The 27,233-nt window shown below is 41.8% G+C and overlaps 1 protein-coding gene across 1 annotated transcript in view; it reads right to left on the minus strand.

Moving 5' to 3' along the window:
- The window catches only part of LOC102309810 (collagen alpha-1(XI) chain), a 46,225-nt gene extending 20,292 nt beyond the window's left edge, over window positions 1-25,933 (minus strand). The window contains exons 1-29 of the mRNA XM_005946137.3: window positions 25,539-25,933; window positions 16,330-16,497; window positions 16,131-16,222; window positions 15,520-15,641; window positions 14,746-14,908; window positions 12,866-12,988; window positions 11,859-11,978; window positions 11,616-11,744; window positions 11,474-11,521; window positions 8,718-8,759; window positions 8,514-8,576; window positions 8,349-8,423; window positions 7,721-7,804; window positions 7,546-7,602; window positions 6,765-6,818; window positions 6,596-6,649; window positions 6,430-6,483; window positions 6,293-6,346; window positions 6,156-6,209; window positions 6,023-6,067; window positions 5,155-5,208; window positions 2,758-2,802; window positions 2,629-2,682; window positions 2,498-2,542; window positions 2,369-2,422; window positions 2,234-2,278; window positions 2,099-2,152; window positions 310-354; window positions 4-165 (exon numbers count right to left, since the gene is read on the minus strand). Coding sequence (XP_005946199.1) covers window positions 4-165; window positions 310-354; window positions 2,099-2,152; window positions 2,234-2,278; window positions 2,369-2,422; window positions 2,498-2,542; window positions 2,629-2,682; window positions 2,758-2,802; window positions 5,155-5,208; window positions 6,023-6,067; window positions 6,156-6,209; window positions 6,293-6,346; window positions 6,430-6,483; window positions 6,596-6,649; window positions 6,765-6,818; window positions 7,546-7,602; window positions 7,721-7,804; window positions 8,349-8,423; window positions 8,514-8,576; window positions 8,718-8,759; window positions 11,474-11,521; window positions 11,616-11,744; window positions 11,859-11,978; window positions 12,866-12,988; window positions 14,746-14,908; window positions 15,520-15,641; window positions 16,131-16,222; window positions 16,330-16,497; window positions 25,539-25,617 — 2,238 coding nt within the window. The 5' untranslated portion in view covers window positions 25,618-25,933. The remainder of the gene's footprint in view (window positions 1-3; window positions 166-309; window positions 355-2,098; window positions 2,153-2,233; window positions 2,279-2,368; window positions 2,423-2,497; window positions 2,543-2,628; window positions 2,683-2,757; window positions 2,803-5,154; window positions 5,209-6,022; window positions 6,068-6,155; window positions 6,210-6,292; window positions 6,347-6,429; window positions 6,484-6,595; window positions 6,650-6,764; window positions 6,819-7,545; window positions 7,603-7,720; window positions 7,805-8,348; window positions 8,424-8,513; window positions 8,577-8,717; window positions 8,760-11,473; window positions 11,522-11,615; window positions 11,745-11,858; window positions 11,979-12,865; window positions 12,989-14,745; window positions 14,909-15,519; window positions 15,642-16,130; window positions 16,223-16,329; window positions 16,498-25,538) is intronic.
- Between the last annotated feature and the right edge of the window lie 1,300 nt (window positions 25,934-27,233).

The raw sequence follows: 27,233 nt of genomic DNA on the forward strand, positions 1-27,233 counted from the left end.
TACCTTCTCTCCGGGAATACCAATAAGTCCAGCCTCCCCCTGGGGACCCAACTGGCCTTTGGGACCTTCAGGTCCATCTTCGCCTCGAGACCCTGGTGCTCCATTGTCCCCAACATCCCCCTTTGCCCCCATCTCCCCCTTGGCCCCTGGAAAACCATCCTCTCCCTGCAGGCACAGCAAAGGAGAGGAGACAGGAAGACAAAGGAATGTCCAGATAATTTAACAGACAGCATAAACAGATGGTTCTGGAACAAATACCTTGTATACTGTATTTTAGGACAAATTGTGCTGTTTCTCTGTCTTTGTTACCTTCTCTCCTTTGCTGCCCTTTAAACCTCTGAGTCCATCTGCTCCCTGTCAAACAGGAAGATAGACAACAAAGCTGGAAGTCAACAAGTAAACAGAGAACACATGATACAATGTCACAGTTGGCTGTTCCTGACTTTAGCTTATGGTGAAATCCAATGTGGAGGAATAATACATTTTGAGTACGCTGACAAATCCTGATCAGTCACAATAGTAAAAACTGATTCCTCTCGCAGCACATGTACAATCTGTTTTTAAAGCTGGTGTGCTGGAAGCAAAAATAGGAGAAAATGGTGAAACTGAGATGACTGGGTCAGAGCATCTCTGTAGCAGCAGGTCTTGTGGCGTGTTCCCAGCATGCACTCCTTAATACCTTCCAAATGTGTTCCAGGAAGGGACAAACTGGGAACCGGCGATTGAGTCATCAGCGCCCATGGCACATAAATGCACACGTAGAGCTACAGTAGTACAAACTGCAACAAAAACACGTTGCTGGCTCTGACAGAAAGGTGACAGAACATGCAGTGCATCACAGCTTACAGAGCTGCATAAACCTTTCAGAGAACCCGTGCTGACCCCTCTCCACTGCTACACAATGGGCACTTGAGCGTCAGAGGTGGACAGTGGAGCATTGAGATAAGGGCTGCTCTGATGAGACATGTTTTGATTTACATTGCACATGCTCAGTGTGTGTTGTTCACCTGGGGCAGCGATGGCAGCAGGAAGCAATGTTCTGCTCGGAAACCTTGGCGTTCATGTGGATATTACTTTGCCGAGTACCACTTCCCTGTACATGGTTAGAGACCACATACACACCTTCATGGCAGATGTATTCCCTAATAACAATGGCCTCTTTAAACAGGGTAATGCTTCCTGCTACAGATTATTCAGGAATAGACTGAGGAACATCACAAAGTGTTCACTCTGTGTTTATCATTAGTTATTATTAATCTCTGGCTCTCTTCCACAGAGTGTCTTTTGTCCTGTCTGCCTCCCCATCTGTTGTTACATAGGGCCTGCTCCTGCTGGAGGTTTCTCCCTGTTAAAAGGAAGTTTTTCCTTCCCACTGTCGTTAAGCACGTGCTCGTATCTGATTGGGGTTTTCTGTCATTGTAGGGTCTTTACCTTAAAACAGTGGTTCTTAACCTTGTTGGAGGTACCGAACCCCACCAGATTCATATGCGCATTCACTGAACCCCTCTTTACTGAAAAATAAAATATGATTTTTTTTTCAAATTGAAGACATAGATCTGTTTTTTACTGGTGCACAAAATGAGCCGTGCATGTCCCCTGAGACCGACTCACCGATCCCCTAGGGTTAGATCGAACCCAGGTTAAGAACCTCTGCCTTAAAATATATAACATGCCTTGACACAACTGTTGGGATCAAGTTGAATTGATTTCAAATTCTTTAGACCTCAGTGGGATTTTTCTCTCTGACAACACACTCGCATGTTACAAGACTTAGTGGTCAGAGAAGTCCATGCTTTGATGAGTCTGTTTTGGACCTGCACTATATCAGGCATGCAGTTTTGATATTGTGGATATTGTATGCTATAAATTCACTGAATTGTAAAAATGTTTTCTTTTTAGGACTTCATATATCTTCACAGAGAAGCTTCCTTTGCCAGTGCTGCTGTAGTGTCAGTTGATACTGGTATCATGTGGTTACATACACATAAGATTAACCCTACTAACTGGAAACCTCACTCTGCCTTTTAACATATCCAGAAATATACAAATTAATGGATTCATATATCCATATATCTCCAAACCAGGTTGCATTTTCTACCTTAACTCCTCGTTGCCCAGGGTATCCAACAGGCCCTTGGACACCTGGAGGACCCTAGAAATGAGCATATTCACATATTATAGTCAGTTGTAATACCATGAAAACAACATAAATCCTCAGAGACAACAAACTTACTGGCAGTCCTTTTTCCCCCGGGGTACCTTCTCGTCCAGGGTGACCCTGTAGACAAGACGATGTGTGAAGTTGAGGGAGTGCATCATGTCACAAGCGATCACAAAAGTAAAGAAATACAAGTGTGTATTTACTGACTGGGGGCCCGTCATTTCCTGGCAAGCCTCTCATCCCCTTCTTCCCTTGAGGACCCTGTGAGACAAAGATGAGTCAGTCAACTGAGATTCTCTTTGCTGTGAGGAAAGAATCCAAGTAAAAGACTCTCACTTTTTCTCCTGGCAGCCCTACTAACCCCTGAGGACCAGGAAAACCCTGGAGCAGAGACAGAGGATTAGTATTTCCTTAGATACATGTATGCAGCTGAGTTACATTTGTGAGTGTATGTTCACTGCTTTTACAATGATTCCAGGGTTGCCCTGCTGTCCGGGTGCTCCTACTTCTCCTGGCGGTCCCTGTCACAGAGGAGACATGATGTCATCAGAACAGATCAACATAGATCTGGGGTCTTCAGCGTTTATATTACTTACTATATTTCCCTTTGAACCCTGAGCCCCATCAATTCCTCGAATGCCCTGTGAGAAGAAAAAGGATGGCGGTTAAAGAAGGAGACTACATTTTTTTTTATATCCTCAAATCTACTTATGTGGCCTCTAACCAAAACATTTAAAGCACATGAGGTTTTTGTTCAGAATAATAGGACTCTGGCTAAAGACATGCATTGTTTTGTGGGCCGACTGTGAGCTGCTACTTCCTGTGTAAGATAATTCCTTTGCATGAGGTGTACTTTCTGCCACCAACTTTCTCTGTCGTATGAACTCTTTACTCCTACAAAAAAATAATGTCTGAGTAAACAAAGAAGCCATGCAGCTGCCATTGTTTAGATTTCTCTGGAACTATAAGCTGAAACATTATCAGATTAAGTCCTAAGTGAAAAAGAGAACTGAAAAAATGAAACAAACATTTTACGTATTTAAATATTTTGATAAATATTTGATGATTTGTTTCTATTCTTTTTTTCTAATTCATTTGTTGAGAAAAATGAGCAAAAATCACATGTTTGTGTGAGGAAAACATACAATACAGTCCATAAGTATTCGAACAATCGCTTAAAAAAATCAAAAAACCGAGATGGGATTGAAGGTCGGACTTTCAGCTTTAAGCTTTAAAGTATAGCGTTAACTGTTCAGGAATAAGGCTTTTTCTTTTTCATAAAATCCCATTTTCAGAGGCTATTTCAGCAAAATTTTGTGTTTCCTCCCTTGAGATGCCCTCAGAGCTGTGCAGACTCTTTTAGATGTTGTGTGTCTCTTACCTGGCTTTCCTCTTCTTGAGTATAACCCCTGGTTTTCACCTTGTAAAGGTGTCTCTGGACTGTAGGCCTTGACAATGATTCATTTACATCCTTGATAATGTTCCTAGTTGGCTTTCTTTACCAAGGAAAGAATTTAGCAATCCACTTCAGTTGTCTTCCATGGTCTCAGGTTTCAAGTCTTTTGATGTCGATGAGGTGGTCAGTGCATTCCTACATTTTAAGAATCTACCAGATTGTTGGTTTGGTTATCTCTGATAGGCTTATTTTGATTTTTCATCCTTCTTGACTTGCATCAACATTTCTTTGGGCCTTATATCGAGAATTCCAGTGAACGACTACCAAGAAAAGATGAACAACGCTGGGAACCCACTCCTGTCATGAGCTTAACTTGTCATGGCTAACTGAGGGAACAGGACTCACGGCCATAAGGCTGCTTGTCACTCAACTGTCTAGTAACTTTTGAGCATGTGAAAATGGTGGACTGTGTATAAAAATAGCTGTTATTCATAAACAGTTGTAACCCCTGAATTAAAGACAAAAGGCTGCACTTCAATTAGATCTCGATTGTTTTTAACATCCACTGTGGTGGTGTGCAGAGGTAAAACTATTGCTTGTGAAGCAATAAGCTACAATTAAACACTTCAGGTAACTTTTGATCGGTCCTGCACATTGTTTTAGAGGCATTTTTGTCCTTTTCTTTGTACAAAACAGCTTCAGACTGGATTTACTCACATAAACTGTGCACGTCAGGTCTGTCGACTGCATTTCTAACACTTTTGCTCTTGCACTGAACTCTGTCGATAGCTGTTCTTAAATTTTGTCCATCTGTATACAGTCTGTTCTTTAGAGATGGTTCTATAACCAATTCCAGCTTGATCAGCATCAACACCTTTCTGTCTGGAGTCCTCCTGCTCACACCTGGTTGTCATCCCATGTGAATCTAATTTCAACTTCCAGTGTACTCGTAATAGTAGAAGTTTCCCTTTCACTGATATGTAATATTCGATGGTGTTATAATCTAATGATATTTCAGGTCATTATTAGAATTTTTAAGTGTCCTTCAGCTGTAAGGAGGAGGGTGTATTTCCCCTACATTTGTTTTTCTAAAGCTTGTTACATAAAACCCCTGGGACTGGAAACAATTTAAAAATGATCAACTGCACCACTGGTTTAGGTATACCACCTTTCCTGCTTGAGGCTTTTAAAGCGTAATGAACCAACATCAATGAATACATTTAAACAAAGCAAAGAGCATTGTCGGATGCCGACAAGCGCGAACGTGTGTTGCTACAAGTGCAAACAGACGTTACACAAAATGAAACGGCTTCAGGCCAGCAAACAGTCTCTTTCTCAGATAAGAATTACAGAACACAATGTTAACAAATGGAGAAGTGGTGCAACTTTGTGATTAGGTATTATCTCCTGCAATTATCTGATAGTTACACCACAGCTGGATTCATGCAGCTGATGTAAAAGAGGGTTTTTTTCATGGCTAAACACAGAGTTGGCACAGAGCTGTAATCACTCTTATCTTACATTGTCTGCTGTTGTTAGCTGTAGATGTTAATGTGTGAAAAGGTGGTGCATTAAAAATGATAAGGTTCACACTCACTTGCATGCCTGGGGGACCGGGCCGACCTCTGGGGCCAGTCATACCTCTGGGTCCCTGAAACACAGATCAGTTAATATAAATAAGATAATGTAGCATGCAGTAGAGATTGTGCACCATCCTGCAGCCACATTTTAGCACCGCTTTCTGTTGCAAACTTAAGTCTCAAACTGACTGGTTCTTACATAGCACTCAAAGTGCTTACGTCATTCGTACAAGCCCTTTTTTTTATCTAACGTTAATACACACTCACAACCTAAGGTTAATTTTATTTTAATCACACAAATCGACAAGAGCTGCAATGGTAAAGAGCAAACTGCCTCCACGACATAAACAATTGCATCATACTACTAACACTATGTCAGTTCTTTGCAAGTATCTGCACAAACAGCATGTTAAGACAAAGCTATCCCAGAACCCAAAGTGAAGCTGAGTGTGTGTTCATTTCAGTCCAGCCTAAAGTTCAACAAGTAACAAAGGCAGTGATGAGCAGTCAGGCCTGTAGCCTGTGCTTCTACCTGTTCATGAATCACTGTGGAGATCGCTTTAAAGTGACTTTGGGCTAGTTTTCATCTTTGTTTTCAGTTTTCAGCTTTGTGTTCGTACGTGAACACTAACAGAAAGATCACATGTGTGTCTTCATTAGGACGGCGATTTGTGTCGGTGTTGATAATTATGTGATGGTGCGTTCCAGGTCATGTTACCGAGAAAGTAATCTACTTTCTCCAGTGAGTAATTAAGTAGCATACTTTATTACATTTAAGAAAAGTTTAAAAAAATGTGTAATACATCACTCACTGACTCCAAAACTGGCAAATGGTCTAACTGAATATGCTGAATGGCACTAAGGTGTGTTTTTGTAAACACTCACAGCATCACCTGGTTGTCCTCTCGGCCCAAGTGGCCCCTGAGAACCCTGTTTTTAAAAAAAAGCAAACATGAATAACCATAAATAGAAGCACCTGCACACATAAAATACACCTACAACTGCCACGACCTCTCACCTTTTCTCCCAGCTCTCCAGGAGGACCCACAGGGCCTGGCTTCCCTCTGTCGCCCTGAGAAATTACACACATGGGAGCTGACAAGTGCTATTCAAAGTTATCTACTTAACAGGAACTTTTTCAGCCACATAACTTACGTTATGCCCTTTGTCTCCAGGGAGACCAGGCAAGCCATCAAATCCCCTGTCTCCCTTAAAGAAAGATGAAAAGGAGAAAGTTAATGTCTCAGTTTAAGGAGACGCAAAAGTGCGGTGTGACTGGGACTTTAGCTCACCTTTGCTCCAGTCTCCCCTATTTCACCACGACCCCCGTCTGCACCTGCTCGACCCTAAAAAACACACACAGACCCAGACATGGTAATAGTTTAGCCACAGAAATAACTACTTTAAATCCATGTCTTTAACAGTTTCAACAATAAAAACTGTAGTAAGTATTCACACCCGTTTCCCAAGTCGCCCATTCTGACCGGAGATACCTGGCTGTCCTGGAGGGCCCTACAGGAAAAATAAAATCATCAAAGGAACGAGATCCAGGTGATATGTTGCCAGTGGTGAATTGTGTTAACAAACACAGTTTAACTGGTGCTCCAGTGTGTTTAAACTAACTTACTGGTGGTCCCATCTCACCAGTGGCTCCCTTCAGCCCAGAGGGGCCTGGTACACCCTGAGAAAAGAACATATTGATATTATTGACGTATTTATTTAATAGTAAGAATTTTTTTAAAAATTGCAAATTGCAAATATATATTTAAAAAAAAATGGAAATTGGAAGTGTTTTTTTTAGGAAGAATACACACAGACAAATGAATGTTTCAGTTACATAAGCAACCACTCAACCTTTTAAATGCACATATGCACATACTACATGAATCAAATCTATGTTTATGCTGCAGATATTCACATAAATATATTTAATACATATTACAAGGTCACACAATCGTCACTGCATAGGTCATTAATGGTTAAATATAAGAGATGCACTCAGATTCCAGCCCTAAGGGCCTAAACCTGCATTCTTTTTGATGTCCAGCAGAGGGCGACTCAACTGGTTGTAAAGACTTCCAGTTGTATAGAATTCTATGGAAAAAACGGCCCCTGATTCTGCTCTAGGTGACTTCAGTAAATGTTTTTCTTGCTTAGTTTATGAGCTCAGTTTCATGATTTTGGTCATAGGGAAGACAACATGGAGTAGATTTTGTGAATTAAGGTCATCTTTAGATTATCCAGGATATGCTCACTGCCCAACGACTTGTCAATCACAAGTCTGCAAACTTTCGTAAATTACTCCCTATGTCCTGCAAATGCTTCATCTGCCAAGTACTGTGTGAGAAATAACTTTTAAAATCCTCTGGGCTGCCAGAGTTTACATAAATAATGAGGGATGCACTCACCAGTGGCCCAGGTCTTCCCCTGAGGCCGAGTGGCCCTGGAGGTCCCTTCATAGCCAGCTAGGAGACAAAGAAGAACCAGTATAGAAGAGATAGTCTGGTTTTAATAATCTTCAGAGCTATATATAAGCTACACTTCTGAGTAAGCTGTATGTGCAGCATGCAACCGGTTGTATACCTTGGTCTGCTGCAGGATGGCCTGAGCTTGTGCTTCTTGTGCAGAAACCACAGAACCGGTCTTTGGATCGCCACCTGAGTGGAACTGCACACAGAGGCAAAGACACACACACAGTTGAGCGGACATCATACTCACAAGTTAAACTAAATACTCCTCCCAGTGGCCACTGCATTGCACTGCTGCTCTGGTCTTGCATAAGAAGGTGCAGATGGAAGGCATTTTGAAGCCAAAATAAATAAGCTGTAAAACGTTTCATTGTTTTATGATTCTGACAGCAACATGAATGCTATGCTGTGGACCTCGCAGCCACCAGATCTCAGCACAAGTGATTAATTTTTAAAGAGATCAGTAAAATAAATGATCACCCTCAATCACCTGATTTGACACAGAAACTGCACCAAATATATTTTGCTGTAAACAAAAACATGCACTATAAAGCTTTCAGAGGCAAACAGATCGATCATTTCTGTAACTACCTCCAAACAACCCATTCCTCTGGCATTACTGGCATTCAAACATTCCCATTTGCCCTAAGGCTTTGTTGAAGGTTAACAAGACCAAATAACTGCTGCAGCAACATTAATGCAGCTTGTTAGCCTCGGGCAACACTGTGCTATCTGTGTGTTACCGGTATAAGCATGATGTTTCCTGGGGGACCTGGTATCCCATCAACACCATTAAGGCCTGGCCGCCCCGGAGGACCCTGACAGGAGAGATATGAGAACGTTTATGGAGACTTGTCGAGGTGTGGAGCACTCAGCCATTCACTCAGCATACAGAGGGCAGTCCTCACCGGCTCTCCAGCGTCTCCTCGAGGTCCCACCGGTCCCGTGACTCCAGGTGGCCCCGGCTCTCCCTACAAACACACAGATAAGCAGTCAGCAAGTCACTATGACTGAATCTATTTAATTCAAATAATTAAAACGTTTGTTCTTTTTCTTAAATAGTGAATGAAATTGTGTTTCATGTTATATCTCATGCAGTGAGCATCGCTAACCTCGGGCCCTGGAGGTCCATAGGGTCCTGTGATTTGTGTTCCCTAAAATTTCACATGAAAAAAAGTTTTTACATTCAGGTTATTTTGGTAAAATACAACCACTCAAACCAGTTAAAACAGGATTTGTATGCACGCTATACCTGATACCTGAGCAGATATTCGTCTTAGACAATGCAGACAAAATATATATATATATGTATGTATATATATATATATATATATATATATAATAGATAGAGCTATGATAGATATGATTAGATATATAGAGGATAAATATTGATGACTGTAAGTATTAGGGGTGCACGATACACAAAATTCACGGTTCGGTTCGATACGTTTGGTGTCACGGTTTGATATTTTTTCGATACAAAAAAATGTTCATGCTTTTTTAATTTGTCATTATTAAAATTATATGTTGCAACGAGCTTAGCTTCTGTCTTGCTAGCTTGCGCTGCGCTCAGTGGATCTGCACTCGACAGTGCAGCCTAGGCGGAGTAGTCGAACGCAGATCCACTGAGCTCTCAACACAGACAGCATGTCAGAAGAAAAATTGATAAAATCGTTCGATACATATGCATACCGAACCGAAGGCACTGTACCAAACGGTTCAATACCAATACGAGTATTGTTGCACCCCTAATATATATATGTATATATATAATATTATTTTATATATATATATTATATACATATATATATATATAAGGCCAAGCAGCTCCTATAGGTGTGCAGGACTCAACTACGGACTTTATTCAGATGCCAGTCTGTCACTAGGGATGGGTACCGGTCATGGCACCGGTTCTGACATAAACGGTAGTAACCAGACCGAAAAGCAGCGCACATTTCGGTGCTTTATTTCGGTGCTTTTTTTTCCTGAGCTGTGATACACTTCTAGCCAATCATTTTACGTTTCCGAGGATAGTAGGCGGGGCCAGGTACGTACGTTCAGTTAGAGCAGAGCTACAGATTAAAAATGTCCAAGGCGAAGCGGTCAAAAGTCTGGCTGTACTTCACAGCAAAAGATGCAAACTCAGCAGCAACAAGTGCTTTAAGCTGATACTGTGATACTGTCAAAGGAGGTAACACCTCGAATCCGATGAAACACCTGGCGACGCATAGCGTTTTTTTTAAAAGCCGAGAAATGCGCCGTATTTGATAGCTTGCTGCGAGACCTCACACTGTGCACGTTGGGTGGGTTGCCAGTTATCGGACCGGAGCAACATCCCCCAAAAACCCGAAGAATAGAGTCCTGGCCCCTAGCCCTGCCAGTGTAGCAGAAATGATGAGGATGATGATGCAGCAGCAGCCGTTCTTCTCTGCGTGAGTCGCTTAATGTTGTCCGTGTGTAATTTACGTTGAGTAGGCTAACCACGTTATTACATTAATGCATGTAAGGTGAACTAGCAAACATCATCATAGCTACATGCGGCTGTCTTCTTGTTTGATGGCAGATACTCCCTTCACCCTGGACAAAAAGGCTAAAATGACCAAAGAAAAAGTGGGAAACAGCTGAACATGAGAGGATTTTAGACAAAGTTTGTGTTTTTTTTCCATTGTTTAAGCACTGCTTCCAGCCAAGAGTGATACCATATATGCCACATTAGCTGCAGAAAAGGCTAACATTGTTATCTTTTTACAAAAAACAAACAAACAGCTGAACATGAGAGGTTTTTGGACAAAGTTTGTGTTCTCCATTCTTTAAGCACCGGTTTGAGCACCGTTTAAGCACCGGCACCGTTTCAAAAGTACCGATTTGGCACCGGTATCGGATAAAACCTAAACGATACCCATCCCTATCTGTCACTGCTCACACACCTGCATCTGATCCAAAACTCTACAGCTCAGCTGTTAAAAGGCACACATGAGACCACATATCACCCACTGACTTTCTTGCATTTGCTCCCAGTTAGTTTGAGAATAGATTTTAAGATTTTATTGTTTAGTTTAAAGAGTTTTCTGTCTCATTCTCTTGTGTCAGTTTCCCCCAGCTTTCCCTGTGTCTGTATTTGCTGTTTACTTTCTAGTCTCACATCCTGTTTTATCTTGGTAGTTATTTGTCTCTGGTGTCTAATTTTGCTTTCCCCCGCGTATTGTCCTCTGTGACTATTTGTACCTGTGCCTTGTTGCCCTCCTGTGTCCAGTCGTCTACAGTCAGTCTTTGTCTGACCATCTGTTAATCCTTCCAGCATTTTTTAACTTGCCACCGGTCATTTATCTCACCTATTCTTGCATCCCTTCAATGACTTTTAGCAAAATTCAGAATCGACTTTAAAATTCTGCCGTTTCATATAAAGCTCTACATGCACAGGTTGCTGCTTATATAGCAGAGCTTCTGAAACCTTATCACAGCAGCTGGCCTCTCATCTTCTAGCCAGGTCTAAAACATGTAATAGACACGCCAGTCCACTGAGTCGGTTTTACGTTGTGGAGAGGCAAACTGTGAAATGGACACGGATGCAGAAGTTGCAGTACCAGCAAGGGGAGATAATATCTTTAAGGCAAAGAATTCAGTAGTGAACAAAACAAGGTGATTAACAGGGCCGTTAATCACCAGAAATTATCAAGTGCTTTAGAGACAGGTGCATTTGCATTTACAACAAAAAACTGTTTAAAAGTATATGAAATACATGAAAAACTGAGAGGTGTGTTTTATGTTGTTAACTCGTTATTGTGGAAAGTAAAAGTCACAGTGTTTTAATGGTTATTAAAAAGTGTTCAGAATGTGTAAACTGATGAAGTATCATCTCTTTTCTTACCGCTCCCAAATACCCTGGCTCTCCTTTCTGTCCTTTCTCTGGTATATCCTGACAAGAAGAGTGAGCATGATTATTGCAGATGACTGCAAGGCAAGTTTTCTGTATGTTTCCATGTAAAATTGGATAAATGTGTTGATGGTACCTGTCCGTTAATGGAGAATTCCCGCTCTCTCTCCGCAGGTCCATAGCGGTCATCATATTCTTCCTCATACTCATACTCGTTCACGTGGTGGTAGTTTGTCGTGTTGTCGTAGTCTTCGTACTCTATGATCTATCCGACAGACACGCGCAGATACGAACGGTGAAGGACAGAAAAAAGCAGAAGGAGCACAAAGAGACACAACAGGTCCGAGCTCGTGATGCTGTTCATGCCGCACAATCTCACCTCGTACTCTGTGACGTTTGGACTGGCAGTCACCGTGGAAACATAGGAGTCATCATAGAGGTCGCTGAAGTCAAACTCTTCGTACTCTTCGACCACGTGTTTCTTTGGCGGTCTCTCCACCTAAAGCGTACAATAGAATCAAAATAGATAAAACATTTGAGGCCTTTTAGGACATAACGGATGTTTAAACTTCCTTTAAACTTCCTCTCCCAGCCTGTCACGACAACTCTAAAAAGGTGCAGCGTACTCCAGTTTTTTAGTGGTGCCCTAATTCCATGTGTTCTATTGGCTTCCTGGTTGCATTTCTAGTGGTGCTACATTAAAAACAAACTGAACCCAGTAAAACAGGATTCTTTCCGTGTGTTTTGAACTTGAAGCCAATGGGAAGAGGAAGAGGATTTGAAGCCTTTCCCAGAAGTGTGGTCCGTTGGCAGACGGACCCTGGCGAGCTACTCTGAACCACAAGAGCCATGTAATGTGCTTCACTACAAGCACAGGAAGAAACAGAGAAGGAGATAAAATGTAAGAGTGGGAGAACTGGTAGCGTTTATGACTTTATTTTAAGATACAAGGGAAATAAACAGCCCTGTGGTGCTTCTCAAAATGCAGCTACAATAAGAGGCATGAGTGCGTGTGTGGGAGAAAAAAATTTATTACATACTGGCAACTAAAACAGTGTGAGCTAATGATCTTTCCCTCCACACAATGAACATATTTTCATAGCTTTTAATTTATGACACCTAGAGGATTTCAGAGAAGAGAAATATGACCAGCATAGTGTAATTAAACCATTCGTCTTTTTTGTCATATCTGGTTTCTAAAATGCCCATAAATACTGGTAAAAGTTTCCCTGCCGCTTGTAACCTTGGGGGGACACCTTTAATTTTAAAATGACAGAGCAGATTTACAGCATTCAACACCTGAGATGCCTCACGGTTGTGTGTGCCTGTGAAACTCGCCGCTCATTTCCCTTCCTTCTCTCTGACTCACCGTTAAGGAGGACTTACCTCTTCGGCCTTTGTTAATATGCTGTTGTAGGGTAAAGGTTTGTCACAGTCTGGGATGTAGTCCTGACAGTACGTCTCCGCTGCTCTGGGGTCGTCGATGATCAGTAGCTGCTGGATGTCTCCCTGTGTCCCAGAAACACACACCAAGCTGAACTCGGAAAAGTCTGTGACTCCACTTTAGCTGTCAGGAATGCACGTTAAGGATGCCATTACTTGTAATCACTGAACAATATCACTGGCCCATCCACGTGTCTGTAACATCTCTATCTTCTGTGTTCATTTAGACGGATCAAAGTGACTTAACGGGCTGTTTTTATCGCCGCTCCGCACGTAATCGTCTCCAGAGCTTCAGTCTCAAATGGAGCCAGTTAAGACAGACACAAGCTCTTTCTTCTTCTCTCTGTTTTACACATGTACACACACATTAACGGATGGCGAGTCCAAGCCAAACACGCCTGGGAGTTGTTCACTTAAGCAGCTGGACCACCTGACAAAGCAAAGGTTACAGTTTGCACATTTTGCATCTATGTCAAAACGACCGCAGATGCTTTTAAAGTGTGCACAGATTTGTTTATTTGAATGGCTTATTCGTCTTTTGCAATATCCACAAATATTAATAAATACACCAGTAAATAATATTAAGAAAATACGCTGTTCAAGAACTTAAACTGCACTGCATCCACCCACACAACCACTGGAGGGCGATGCAACTGGGAAAAGGCTCGATTCATTTCTCACTATTTGACTGACAAATCAAACAAGCGGCAACAAGCAGAGACACCTCCTCACCGCACACAAAGACCTTATTGTGGGTCCTAATCGTTTGTTTGGGGTTTTTTGCATGTTTTTATAGTTTTTATCAAAGACAAATGAGCTTCTGGCTTTACTAAATACACTGGAAAAAAACCCAAAAAGACATTTCCATGGTGACCCTGAGAGCTCAAATGCACTGCAACTTGAGAAAAGAAAAATGCTGCAAAAGCACGCAAAACATATCTGAAGATGAATAAAACATAATGGAAGTAGGAAATCTCACTAAACACAACTGAGTAAGGAATTGTGTCATGATCCTGGGTCTGCTGACCCAGCGTTTTGTGTTTAGTTTATGTAGCCTTCAGGTTTCCTAAGTTCATCGTTTTCATGCCTAGGTGTTTCTAGTTATTTTCCCCTCGTGTTTCCACCATGTTAAGTCTCCCCTGCTTTTCATGTATTTCATGTCTGTGGCTTATGTTGTCAAGTTCAGGTTGTCATGTCTATGTCTCACTCTGTTTCCTGTTTTATTGTGAAGAGGTCTGGCGTTTCTGTGTTCAGTTTTACTCTCCCACTGTGACGTCATTATGTTCATGTGTGCCAGCTGTTTCCCCAGGTGTTGCCACTTTCCTGATTATCCTCCTGTGTCTATTTAGTCCGTGTGCCTTCAGTCATTCGTTGTCAGGTCGTCTGTTGTATTTCACCCATTGTACTGCTCATCCATGTCTCATCTCCAGGTACCCGTGTCAGTTCATTATGGTTAAGGTTTTTCATGTTTTGTTATTAGTTCACCCAGTTTAGGTCATCGTTTAGTTTTCATCGATTCCCTATTATTTTGTACCCTCGTTTCTTGCCTTAATAAACGGCTTGTTTTGTTATTCATACCTCATTTCGGTCTGCGCTTGAGTCCTTCCCTGCAACATACGGTCTGCCCTAGCCAGACCGTGACAAATTGATTCAACCTCCACTGTTTCTTGTGCTTTTGCAGCATTTTCCTATTTGTTGGTGGGGGGTTTTTAAGTTGCGGTGAGTTTGGCCTCTATGGGCCACCGTACATCACAATTAGCAATGACCTTCGCCACGGCTCACTTGACATGTCACTTGTAACCCGCTCCGTGTCACCGATCTACCTCAAACACATCTTCATCCAGCAGCCGTGTTCCAAACACGGTAACACCCTCAGTGCTGACGTGGGGGTCGTGACCTCTGAGCAGGTCAAGGGTGTTCAGCTTCTCACAGTCCAGGTAGAGAGTCACTGACTGCCCATCCACACTGTAGGCTATTCTGTGCCAACTAGTAAGAAAGAGAGAAGAAAGTTACTCTATCCAAAGCTCCTGCTGGTTGAGAAGGTGTGCCTGTAAGCACAGAGAAAGATCTGAGCATATTTTCAATTCAATTCAATTTTATTTATATAGCACAAAATCACAACAACAGTCACCTCAAGGCACTTTATATTGTAAGGTAGACCCTGCAATACAGACAAAAAACCCAACAATCATATGACCCCCTATGAGCAAGCACTTTGGCGAAAGTGGGAAGGAAAAACTCCCTTTTAACAGGAAGAAACTTCCAGCAGAACCAGGCTCAGGGAGGGGCGGCATCTGCTGTGACCAGTTTGGGTGAGAGAAGGAAGAATGAAGCCTAAACAGCAACAGATTCACATATGATGTTTTTACTAACATTAATAGTCTCTTTTCCCCCTCATATTAATACTACTAAATGCTTCTTAAAAATTCTACTCCTCTGTTCATTGTTAGGTTCTTCTCTCCTGGGACTAAAGACGAAAAGCACATGCACACAGCATGTATTACCACACGTTATCTGCATTAAACAAATGAATAAAGAAAGAAAGAAGAACACAGAATCATCATCATGGGTGGCTGTGTATGTGTGTAGTTACCCACTTGCCATCAGCCAGGTTGACCTTCCTAAAAGTGGGGTAAAGGTCTGGAGGGGGCTGGCCCTCATGGTCCTCATACAGGAATACAGGAGAACGGCCGATCTCTATGCCCAGCTGCTGTGTGCCCTGACAGATGCAGACACAGAGACCAGAAGGAAAACATGTCATGTTCATGAAATGATCATAAGAAAGAAAGACCTCCAAGATTTCCTTATATTTGATATGCACACAGGAATGCATGGATTTGTTTCCTGTAGCCATCATAGGATGCAACCAACCAGAAAAAAGCAGGTTTTAGGTTTGGGGCCTTTTTATTTTTGTAACTGCAGCATAAAAATCTGCTGGAGAGCTAATGTGCTCACATTCTTCCAGCTAGCATAAACTCACTTAAATTAGATTAGTCCAAAATTATAATTTTGACAAAAATGATCTTTATCAGAGATGACCAAACTCCCATTCTGATGACAAGCTGTGTTTCAGGTGCAGGTTGCAGTGCCAGTGCAGATCCAGTGTTTCATATATTAGTATGGTGACATAACTTCATTATAAAATGTATCGTGGACACAGTCAAAAATGCAGACAGATGAGGTTCAGTGGTGCATGTGTGATGCATACCTGCGAGTCATACAGGGAAAGGAGAAAGACCTGTGAGCTTTTCAGAGCTCTAACTGTTGTCACCACTGAGAAATTCACAGGGAATGGAGAATCTGGGAAGAAAGCACGAAAAAGAAAATATATATATATAAAAAAAAAAAAACAGATTCATTTTCATTTCTTCTGCCAAGCAAGTCTACAGACTCGTACCAAAACTCACCAGGGAAAAATTGCATGGTGGGAGCACTCAGCTGAATCTTCTTATTGATTTTAAAGGAGAGGTCTGGCTCCTCTCTCCCCTCTCTGCTGATGCACAGCCCTGCCTCTAACGACACGCCCTCCATGTCCTCCGATACCTCCAGGACCTTCAGGACATCGACAGGAGCGACTGCCAAAAGACAAGAGCGCTGAGTGGGTTTGATTATGGCCTGAATTTTCAGGTATTTGTCAAGTCAGCCTAGCCGGCATCTAAATTACAGCTCTTTCAGACTCAAAAGTGACACTCTTATGATGCATGCTTTTTACCATAATCGCACACCGGCATGCACAGCAGTGTGCTCTGCTGCCAGCGTCGAGTGGCAGACGTTTGACACGGTCAAAAGTCATGTGGGAAAACGGGAAAATGTATGCATAGCAACTCCCTCTTTCATTTTCTAAGACTGCAGTTGCTGCCATGCTCATGCAATACATGCTCATCATTGGTGTTCCTTCTCTCATTAACCCCACTGAGCAGACAGACAGTAACCAACCAATTAAAAACAAAGAAGTTCCTCAGTAGTTAATTGAAAATCAAACTGAAAACCTTGTGTTCAATGTGTTCAATTGCTGTTATGTGTGCTGTCTCCTCTAAAGTTTGTGGGGTGATGTTGGCACAACATATAAGCAACCCGATCGAGACGGAGAGAGCACATCCCCCCGTCATCGTTAAACTCTCTCTTGTTTGTTGCAGAGGCTCTGTGCACAAAAAAGTTATATCAGACTGCAACAATGAATACACACGTTTTGATAGTGACCTACTCTGCTGTTGTGCAAAAAAACAACAACCAAACACTCCATGTAAGAGACAACTGGAATATGCCCAGAGTTGAGGTTTAAGTAAAAATGCGTAACATATGCACTCACAGACATTCAGATTCTTTTGCGTGATGTGCACACAATAGCTGCAGAGCTCTGGGAGGACACTAAGCCAAGAAAGATGTGATATAAAAGACGAGGCTGGGCGGATTGGGCGGGTTGGAGGGAAGGGGGGGTCGGCGGAGAAATGTGCAACATATTGGAAGTAGGGAGATGAGAGGGGAAAATAGGAGAAATAATAGATGGTAGGGGAGAGGAGAGGAGGGCATGCCTCTACTGGTGTGGCTCCTTTTCACACGTATTCTGAGGCTTACGTAAACCCTCCATCTGCCACGCACCTTAACCCAATCACCCTCCCAACACACACACACAGGCATGTGCATGCACACAAGAGGTTGGCATAATGTCTGAGTCTGAGTGCCAGATGTATTTGTTGCCTCTCTCTTCTTTTTTCTTTTTTTTTTTTCTCGGTTTGTCCGTCTGCTTTGTCTGCCAGGCTGCCTGCTAGCACTCTGTCAGCTTGTAATTCAGTCTTCCTGCCTGCCATTGTATCATTTACAGATACAAGTCCATGCTATTAAAACATGCCAGTGATTTTTTTTGTCCCTTTAACTGGCTGAGGAAATGACATCTTGATTACTTGTTCTGTGTTCAGTCCTCTGACTGGTAACCGAAGCGTCAGAGCTGGTGATATCATGCCTTTTGTTTAAAGTGAGCAGAAAACAAAAACAAACACGAAAACTACAAAAAAAACCTCCCATGTAAGGGAGTTTACAGTCAGTGTGAGTACTTTGTCACTGTCTTGGTATTTTGTTTTGTTCTGCAACTCTGTGTTTTTAGTTCCATTAGTTCCCTTATTTCCCCTGTGCTGTGTGTCCCCCTGTCCCCCCTCTTTATGTCAGTCCTCATGCTTTAGTATCTTCATGTTTCAGCATCATATATCTTTTCATTTCTTCCTGTTTTACTTTGTTTGTTTTTCCTCATGTCTTGATTTGCTTTTACTTCCTGTTCCAGTTTCCCTCTTGTGTGACTGTCTGCTTTGCCATCCTTGTTTTCACCTGTTGCGGATTACCTTCTCCTGTGCCTTATTCCCTCTCCTGTCACTGCATAGACCGTCTGTTTATGACCCTCAGCTTGACATTGGTTTTTGTTCTTCCTTTGTGACTTTGTTCATCTATGAGATCTTTTTGCCACTAATCAAATAAATTGAATGTTATTGTTATTTAATTCCTTGTGTCCTATTTTTGGGTCCTCACGTCTTCAACATACCTTGCCAATACTAAAAGGTTGAGTTTTTGGTTGAGACTACTCACTTGGTTCACTGGTATAATTTGAATTTGAACTGGAAATCTGGTGGTTCCAGATGTGTGCAGATGTGTTGCTCGTTTTCAAACTGAGGTGAGCTGAAATTGTGATCCTTTACTGTTTCTGCCCTCATCTAACCACACGTTGAATTCTAGCATTTACCGTTTATGGAAACATCTGTAAAAACTGATAATGCACTGACAGTAAATTACATTTTCTGCTTTTTACTGGAATATTTCCATTAAAAAATAATGTTTCCAGCATGCCCAACCAGAAGACTGCACAGCAGATCTTGGATATGCTGAAGAGATTATTTCTGAAGAGATTATCAGCAGAGGGAGGCTGGTAGTTGCATGCTAACAAAACCAAACAAATCATGATGCAAAAGCAAAGTGATGAATATTTAATCGTGTTTCTGCACACTCTTCTTCCAGTCTAATATTTCTATTTTTTTATTGCTCAGCCATGAAATTGTATTCAAAATTTTCAAATTATTTTTACAGTTTCTAACAGCCACTTAGCCTTTTCCTCTGTTTTGATGAAAATTGCCCTTACAGCTCCATCATTTTGGGATCTGGCTTGAAGAAGCGCACTCTGCTGTAGTCGACTGGCACTTTGTGATGCCTTTGTGTGCAGTTTTCAAGTGACGGTGCAAATTATCCTTGAAAACAGTGATTGTCTTGTGGCAAATGAATGCACAGGCCTCTGAAATTGTTCACCTTCAGGATCAACTTCCCTTTGCAGCGTGGATGCGCTTTCTTTTAAGTCTGGTGTGTGCACGTGGTCCAAAACCATACACACAACACAATTTTTCTTGGAACTTTAATTAACAGGTGGGCAATTTGCAGAGAGCCAGATTTGGCCCACAGGCCCTTAGACTCACATATGTACTAAAAAGGTCAACACTATATAAAACTGTTTTATTACTCTGCTCCAATGTTAGCATGCTCTACTTACAGATAAAGATTGGTTGCAAGGTAGCTTTTGTTGTGCACACAGGCTAGAATGATAGACTTAAGGGATGACACTGACACCTTTAAGCAGGCAGAGGGGTTTCAGTCATACATCAGCAGCACTGACATCTGAATGCAGCTGAGGACAAGACACGACATGGAGAGTTTGCTTTTACTCTATATGCACTTAGCTAATGTCAGCTAATGTTTCCATATGCTCTTGATGTGTGAGTGTGTATGAGTTCAAAGCAACATCTGCAGATACACACACACACACACACACACACACAGACAAACAGTCACATCGTACCTATACTGTGCTGTACATACAAAAGGAGATGTTCTGCTCTCCATCGGGTTCTGCTGTTATCCTCAGGCGCTAAGCTGTGGTGTGAGGGGCACCGTGAGCAACAAGCACATACATGCAGAGTATGTCAAGTGTAAGCCTCCACAAAAAGCAAAAAGATTGTGGTTTGAACAGAAAGACAAAACAGCAGAATGCTCTTTACTGTATAAAAATGTTCTTTACTGTACTCAAACTAATCAGGGGATTCAGGTGCAGGAAGTCAAAAACCTTCCAACACAGCTTAGAAATGAAAATCAGTGCTGTGGAGGAGTCAAAGGGTCATATTAATGCTAAATACAGTTAATCATTCACTTAAATGTATCTAATTTAATTTATCCAGTTACTTTAAATAAAACAAAAAAGGTCAAAAGGTCAGTGCTAGAAAGCGGCACTTTTGAGTGTACCTCCAACAGGTGCACACGTATATATGCTTTCTGATTCGCTGCCGCTCACAAACAAAAGGTTTAACCAGCTTCTTTGCAAACAGCCAGACCCAGAGATCCCATTTTAATGATGTCACACACGGCCAAGAGTGGAAGTAACAGTCTGAAGTCTGATCTTCTGTCTCACACTGATTCCTTGAACATACAGTAGACCAGCGATGTCAGACTCATTTTATATCACGGGGCAAACACAGCTCACTTTAATCTCAAGAGGGCCAGACCAGTGAAACTCCAGCACGCCTACTACACATGTCATTCCTGAGATATCTTGACTATAAGAAGAGGGTACGGTTTCAGCATCATATCTCAGATAAAGAAATCTTTCAGCATGGCTTTTTGAGCTTAAACTGTAAGAAATGAAAAACTTTATCTACACGGGTGGATGACTGGATGAACCGTTTAACACAAGTTAGACTGCAGCACTAAAGCCAGACGCAAACAACACACCAACAACTAAATTGGCACCATGTTGGAAAGACTATGGATTTTCTGGTAACCAGATGTTTGAAGACTGGCAACTTTTTTTTTTGCTATCTGTGTGTGTTTCTGATTAGCGTACCATTATCTCAATAATAGCAAAGAATGCAATAGCACACACTTTGCAGTTAAGGTTTCCTACACTGCACCAAAACACACACACACACATAAAAAGAGGGCACTCAAGGGCACAAACCCCCCACAGAGCAGTGCCCTAGGAGCCTGTCATTACTATCCTTTTATTTTTTTGTAGACTCAAACGTCTCATAGCTCAAACGTCCCTCTAAAAGGTTCGTCTCCACAGAGACAAAACCAGGAAATAATAAGAACAGGGAGGATGGAAGCCAGGGGGAAGAGAAAAGGGCAGACTGTAGAAAATAGGATAGAGAGACCATATGTTTTCTTTCCTCCCAGTTCAGCTGGCTTTGATCAAGAAAACACACTGGATTGTCTCTCCTGCTGTCAGACACACACACACACACAAGTCTGTGCATAAATTTACACAAGCGCTTCGATGAATCCGTAATATCAGCGTCAGAGAGAGGGAAGCCTACAAACAGACCTGCGACAAGTGCTTCCGATCTCCTTCGAGGAATCTGCGTCTTATTTGTGATCTTCTCCCTTCTCTTTACCTAAATGAGAGTTTCACTCGCGTACAGTGCATACAGTCTGACTCTCATGCAGGCTTCCTCTCAAACGCCGATCAAAGACTGCATCAATATTTGTCAGTCGCAGGGCTCCGGCTCTTCTCGGGCCGATACTTGTTGCTTTATGTGGCTCTGGCCCCTATTATTGTTGGCTGTTGCATCATATGGTAGCTTTGATTTTGGAGAACAAAGGGTGAGCATATTTTTAAACATGGAAAAAATTAAAGCTGTGCCAGAGTCATAAAAAAAATATACAAATGGTGAAAAATCTATCAGCACCTTAACATCAAAGCATGATTTTATTAAAAAAAAAAAAACAGATAATAGAGAAATAAATATGATTCCTCGTGTCAGATTATAAATTGAATGCATTCACTGGAGAGCTGCTGTCCCAGAAAAAACAAGGAACGCAACGCCGATCTCATGATTTTTCTGTATTTTATCACTTGGCCACGGCTCGCAGCTGGCTCAAAGGTTAATCCTGTACATGCATCCTTCATTTCAAAGTGCTTTGTCTAATATTTCAAAATAAAAGCCTGAAATCACCAGTGGTTCAACACGTGTTTCTTGGGGTCCTTTTAGAAACTTTTTATACAACCAGTTACCCAGACGGTTTACACAGCCGGGCAGTAAAATACCCAGGCATCAGCTGATTTGAACGAAATGAGTTTAACTAAAAGCTTTTTTTTCTTGTATTAATGTAGGGCCTTTAAAGTCTTCATATTTTGAGTGCATGTAAATTCCTGTGTTTCCTTAGCATTGTGTTGTTTGGGACAGTGGTTGCTGCTGTCACCTCACAGAAAGAAAGTCCTGAGTTAGAAAACACAAGCCAGCTGTGGGCTTTCTGTGTGATGTTTGCATGTTCTCCCTGTGCCTGTGTGGGCACCCTCTGGCATCCTCCCACAGTCCAAAGACATGCATGTTAGGTTAACTGGTGGTTCAAAACCTTCCCTCTCTCTCTGTAGTGGCGATTCAGTGCACTGATAGGAGTGAGCCCAACCTTTTGTTTTATGACAGCTGGGACAAGCTTTAATTGTATAAGTAGATGAAAATGGTTGAGAATGACTTTTCCATCTGAGTAATTTTTCTGTTTTGACATATCAAGCATATGTGGATTCTTTTGTTTTGCTTTTTGGGGACTGGTTCCCTTTCATGCACTAATTGTAATTACCTTAGTCATGCTAACATTTAGCTAAAGACAAAGCACCGCAGAAAACGATGAAAATGTCTTAGTTTTATTATTATTAAAGTCATACACATATACATATATCCTTCTTGTTTTGGAGGAAATACTTTTCCTCCAAAACAACTTTTTTCTGTGTAAAACAAGTATTAAAAGTCATTAACCTTTTAAATTAGGGTCTTAATGTGTCTTTCTGTTTGCGTAATACCAGTTTCAACTTTCCACATCAGACGTTGCACACTGGACCAAAATTCAGTTCCAGACTATCTTTGCTGTCACACATCATCCTGAAATCAGCAGTGTTCATTGAATACAAAATGTCTGTACAGATTTCATGGCAATCCATCCAGACATTTTGCTTTGATCTTAAACAAAGTGAACATAATTTTCTCCTGAGGATATATAACTGAGTACAGATGGAGGAAAACTCTGCATTTAGTTATTGAGAGATTGAGTGAATGTTTTCAAGGATTTCTTCGTGGAGTCTTGCATGGCAGATTCTCTTTAAGGTAAGGCAGAACGATACAGTCACTCCTCATCGTCTTATCCCGATATTTGCCTGTGAGCGCTAAACAACAAGGCATTTAAAAAAACAAAGTTGGATAAATATAAACTCACATCTAGTGCCAGATAAGAAGTTCAGGTATTACCAGTTAGTACAAAGATAATACTCTAACTCTAATTCATCCACTAGTTGTCAAAGTGTTTCAGTCTAACAGGGCAGGCCGACCCCCACACTGACACTCCCAGCCCTTATAAGTACAACATCTTTCACCAGCAGTCATTTTAACATGAAACAGAAGGTAAACCCAGGTGTTGCTCAGTTTATCCAAGGTTTACTTCTGAAAGCAGAGCCTTTACTAAGGTGCTCAGTACCACCTGTGTCTGCCTACTCCTTAATAACTGATGCTGAGAAAAGGGTGAATCTGTTGCATTCCCATAGGTTATGTCAGTGGTGTAAGTCGGTCAGACTGTAACAGCAAAACCTCAAACTGAAAAAATGGCTAAACAGACTGTGTCAGGCTGATAGTTATCAGTTACACAGTGAGGAAGGGTAGGCGTCAGAAACACCTCAGGCCACGCTGCTCTGAGGTCTGAGCTCATAATTTAAACAAAACCTGTTGGACAGCCAGGTGCGTGACCTTTTCCTACCATGAGAAAAATATCAAGAGTGACCAAAGGCTGTTAAAAAATACAAGAGTTTGTTTGTTAATTGGAAAAGAGCTGATGAGGTAAACAAAAGAGCGTTTGTTCATGTGTTTTCACTCTTTGTGAATCTGTGTTTCTCTTCGCTTCAGTGGGATATTTTCTAATAAACTCTTATTTACAAGAACATCTTGAGACTCGCTCAAGATGCCTCCAGGTCAGGTTTATAACCTGAGTTTGACCTGAGATGACCTTCTGGTCCAGAGGTTACATTAGTCAGCTTAGAAATGACCTTCACAGATAAGGTATGTGAGTATGTGTGTGTTACTACTTTACACTGCGATGGAGGATAATGAACCTTGAAATATGGCATCGTAAGTTTTTTCTTAATCTCCAACACAAAGGCAGATGCTATTAAAGGTTATTGAGACATAACACAAATAGTTTTATGCTTTCTCAGCATCTTCTCAGACGGAGCACGTGAAGACAACATGGTGGAGTGTTTGCCAAGTCACCTGCTCGCTACTCCTGGGGGGATTTCAAATGAAAGCATCATTAAATGAGGAAAACAAGAACAGTTAGAAGATGAAGAACACAGTTCAGCCTGGACTTTTTTAAGCCTATCCTTCATTTTCTGAAGCATTTTATGTCCCTGAGAAACACTTTAAAGTGTGACTGACTAAATTAGCTCATCTTCAGCTGTTCCCTTAGTTTACATGATCTCTATCCAATATCCAACACTGGACTTGTTTTGTTATAAGTGCCATTTCCAGATTTGAGAATGAAACTCAAACACAGGTGATGATGTCCTCATGTCTTTAAGCTAAAGTGAACAAAAAGCCGTTCAAGCGCTCAAAGAAAAATGTTCCAAAACACCTAAAGACACACTGAGGTGAATTGTTGGCTAATGACTTAAAGGTCAAAAATTCATTTTGAAGCAGGACTGTGTTACTGAGCAAAAACTAACTTGTTTTCACAAGTTTTAAGAAGCCACGGGAAAGTATGTGGCCTCTCTTGACTAAGGTTCAGTCAGTCTTGGCTTAGCAGGTTAAAACAAACTATTTCTTTGCACTTCACTGAGTTCCTCAGAGGAGCTGTATGATGTCAGTAACCATAAAATGGACTGTTGGAGGCTTTTCTCATTCTGTAAAATAAAAAGAAGCTCACTTAAGCTCGTGCTGGTGATGAACATCGTCCACCCTGGGCTCTAAAAGCCCTGGACAGTTAAAGTCCTCCACATATGGTTCTGGTGCAGCTCCAGGAGCTGCTTCAAGGATCTCCAGTTTAAGTTCAGTACAGCTCACTTTAATTTGCCTCAGTCTGTTCCTCATTACCCAGCTGTATGGGCTAAACACCCCGTAAGCTGTGCTATGAGAGAACAGACAGATGCAGCAGGTATGGACTAACAAGTCTGGACATATAGGCCGACATCTTACCAATGTCTAGCAAATGTGCAGTGGGATCGAGAAAGGTGATTCAGTTCAATAAGCCTTAGGTCTGCATAACACAGAGGAATGACATTATACCTCAAAAGGAGGCCAAAGAAAATGACTAGAAGACGTATTTATGGATAAGAGTTTTAGGAAGTTTTGAACCAAACAAGTGGCTGACGGTGCATTTTCTGTAAATGCATGAAAACAGGATCGAGGATGGGCTAAAAAGGACACTCAGACTTGGCTCATGAGACTTGGAGGGCAGGCGGTGACAAGTTATGTGACAAGGTTAGAGGAGGAGAGATAAGGAGGGAGGATCCAATTCAACTTTTTTATACATCATTTAATTGGGTAACTGAAGTTAGAGGATCAGTTATTAACACAAGATAAACTAATAAACAAGCGTGGATGCTTCATCCTACCTGCTCCTGAGGTGTGCAGCGAGGCGACGAGCAGCAACAGCAGCCACGTCAGGCGCACTTGGCTCCATCGATCCATCATGAACTTATTAATGAAACACTTCCGTCGCGGCTGCTCTTCGCTCCTCTGGACACGGCTCTGACTCTGCACCAGAGAGCTTCAACAGTCTGGCAGCGCCCGTGCGTCTTAATGCGCAGCTGTAATTAAGAGCGCGCATGCATAAAAGCGGACTCAGCTGATTACAGGTGATACCCAGGAGCCCGCACACCGCTCTCTTTGCTCTTTGACTTCTGGGTGGACGGATGAAAACGGCAGACCGGTGATGAAGAGCCCCTTGATCTGGGGGAAGGTGTTTCTAACTTCACCCGCAGAGAACTTTCCTCACTTTCTCTCCCCTCCCTCCCCTCTCCTCCTCTGCAGGGCGACCCCTCCCTCCCTGCCTCCCCGGAGACTCCTTCTAGGCTCGTGGGGCTGTGCTCAAACCATAATTACTGCGCGTGTCACTCTTAGCATCAATACTGGATGAGTGATTTAGGGATTATGTGATGTCTCTGTGATTTGGCGCGCCTGTGTGCCCTGCGTGCACGAGCACAGATTGCAATACAGCGATGGCACGCACGAGCACATGCACACTTTTTTGTTATTAGACTTTAATATTAATAATAACCTACCAGGGGGGGGAAACTGCTCTCTTTTACAAACACGAGTGTGCCACTTTGCACTGACTGCTCCCCCCCCTCTGAAGGCACACATACACAGCATGCTAGGACAGGACAGCGGTGCTGCCCAACTAATAAAAATATGCCGCTGCAGATTCCAAATTCCAGTGCCTGTCTGTCTTTGCCCACCCCACGCTCTCTTCAGACGCACACCATAGCCTTCTCACATGTGCACGATAAAAGAAAAATAGGCTCCCTGATTTCTGCAGAAACTTATGAAAAGTTAAAGCAGCTCACTGGGAGTACAAGAAGTTTATGAATGAAGAAGTCTAACAGACTGCGAACTCCGCACATGCGCACACACATGCTTCATTTGCATTTGTTATGTCTAAAAGATGTGTATTTTTCTTTCCTTTTTTTGTGTATGTGCATGCAAATTTTTGACCAAATTTCAACGGATATTGTCATAAAAAGTGCACAAGGGTGATTTTCTACTATAATTAGTATTATTGTTATTATTTATGGAGTGATCTGGCTGCAGGTTTTCCACCAATCTGGTATCCCATTACAGTTTTTGTGATTGGGCTTAAAATAAATTCAGTTTTATTCTATTTTATTTCTACAGAAACACTTTTGGCAACATTCTGTAAGTTATCTCAGAGAATTACAAAATATCAGAAGGAAAGAGCAATTATTTCCTTTGTAAGCACAATTTTCGGCACGTTGCTTATGATCAGACTCTCAGAGGGAAATGATCTCATATTTAAAGGCACTTGTGATATTATTAGTCATAATTATTAGGAGCTCTTCAAGTAACAGCACTGTTTTGGCAACAAGACTCAATTGGATTCTGGCACACATGCATGCTGATTTTCTGGAGAAGAGAATAGATTCCAGGCATATTTCCCAAGTCCCTGTACCTCCTGCTTCAGGTAGGTTGTCTTAAATGTATGACTGGAAGCTACTGTCTTGTGTTGAAGTGCGTGTGTGTATATGTTTGTGCTCTAAAATAAAAAAGAATCCACACCATTGTGCTAA

This window comes from Haplochromis burtoni, unplaced genomic scaffold (assembly GCF_018398535.1).
Source record: "Haplochromis burtoni strain Fernald_Lab_line unplaced genomic scaffold, NCSU_Asbu1 Contig_475, whole genome shotgun sequence".
Taxonomy (NCBI): Eukaryota; Metazoa; Chordata; class Actinopteri; order Cichliformes; family Cichlidae; genus Haplochromis; species Haplochromis burtoni.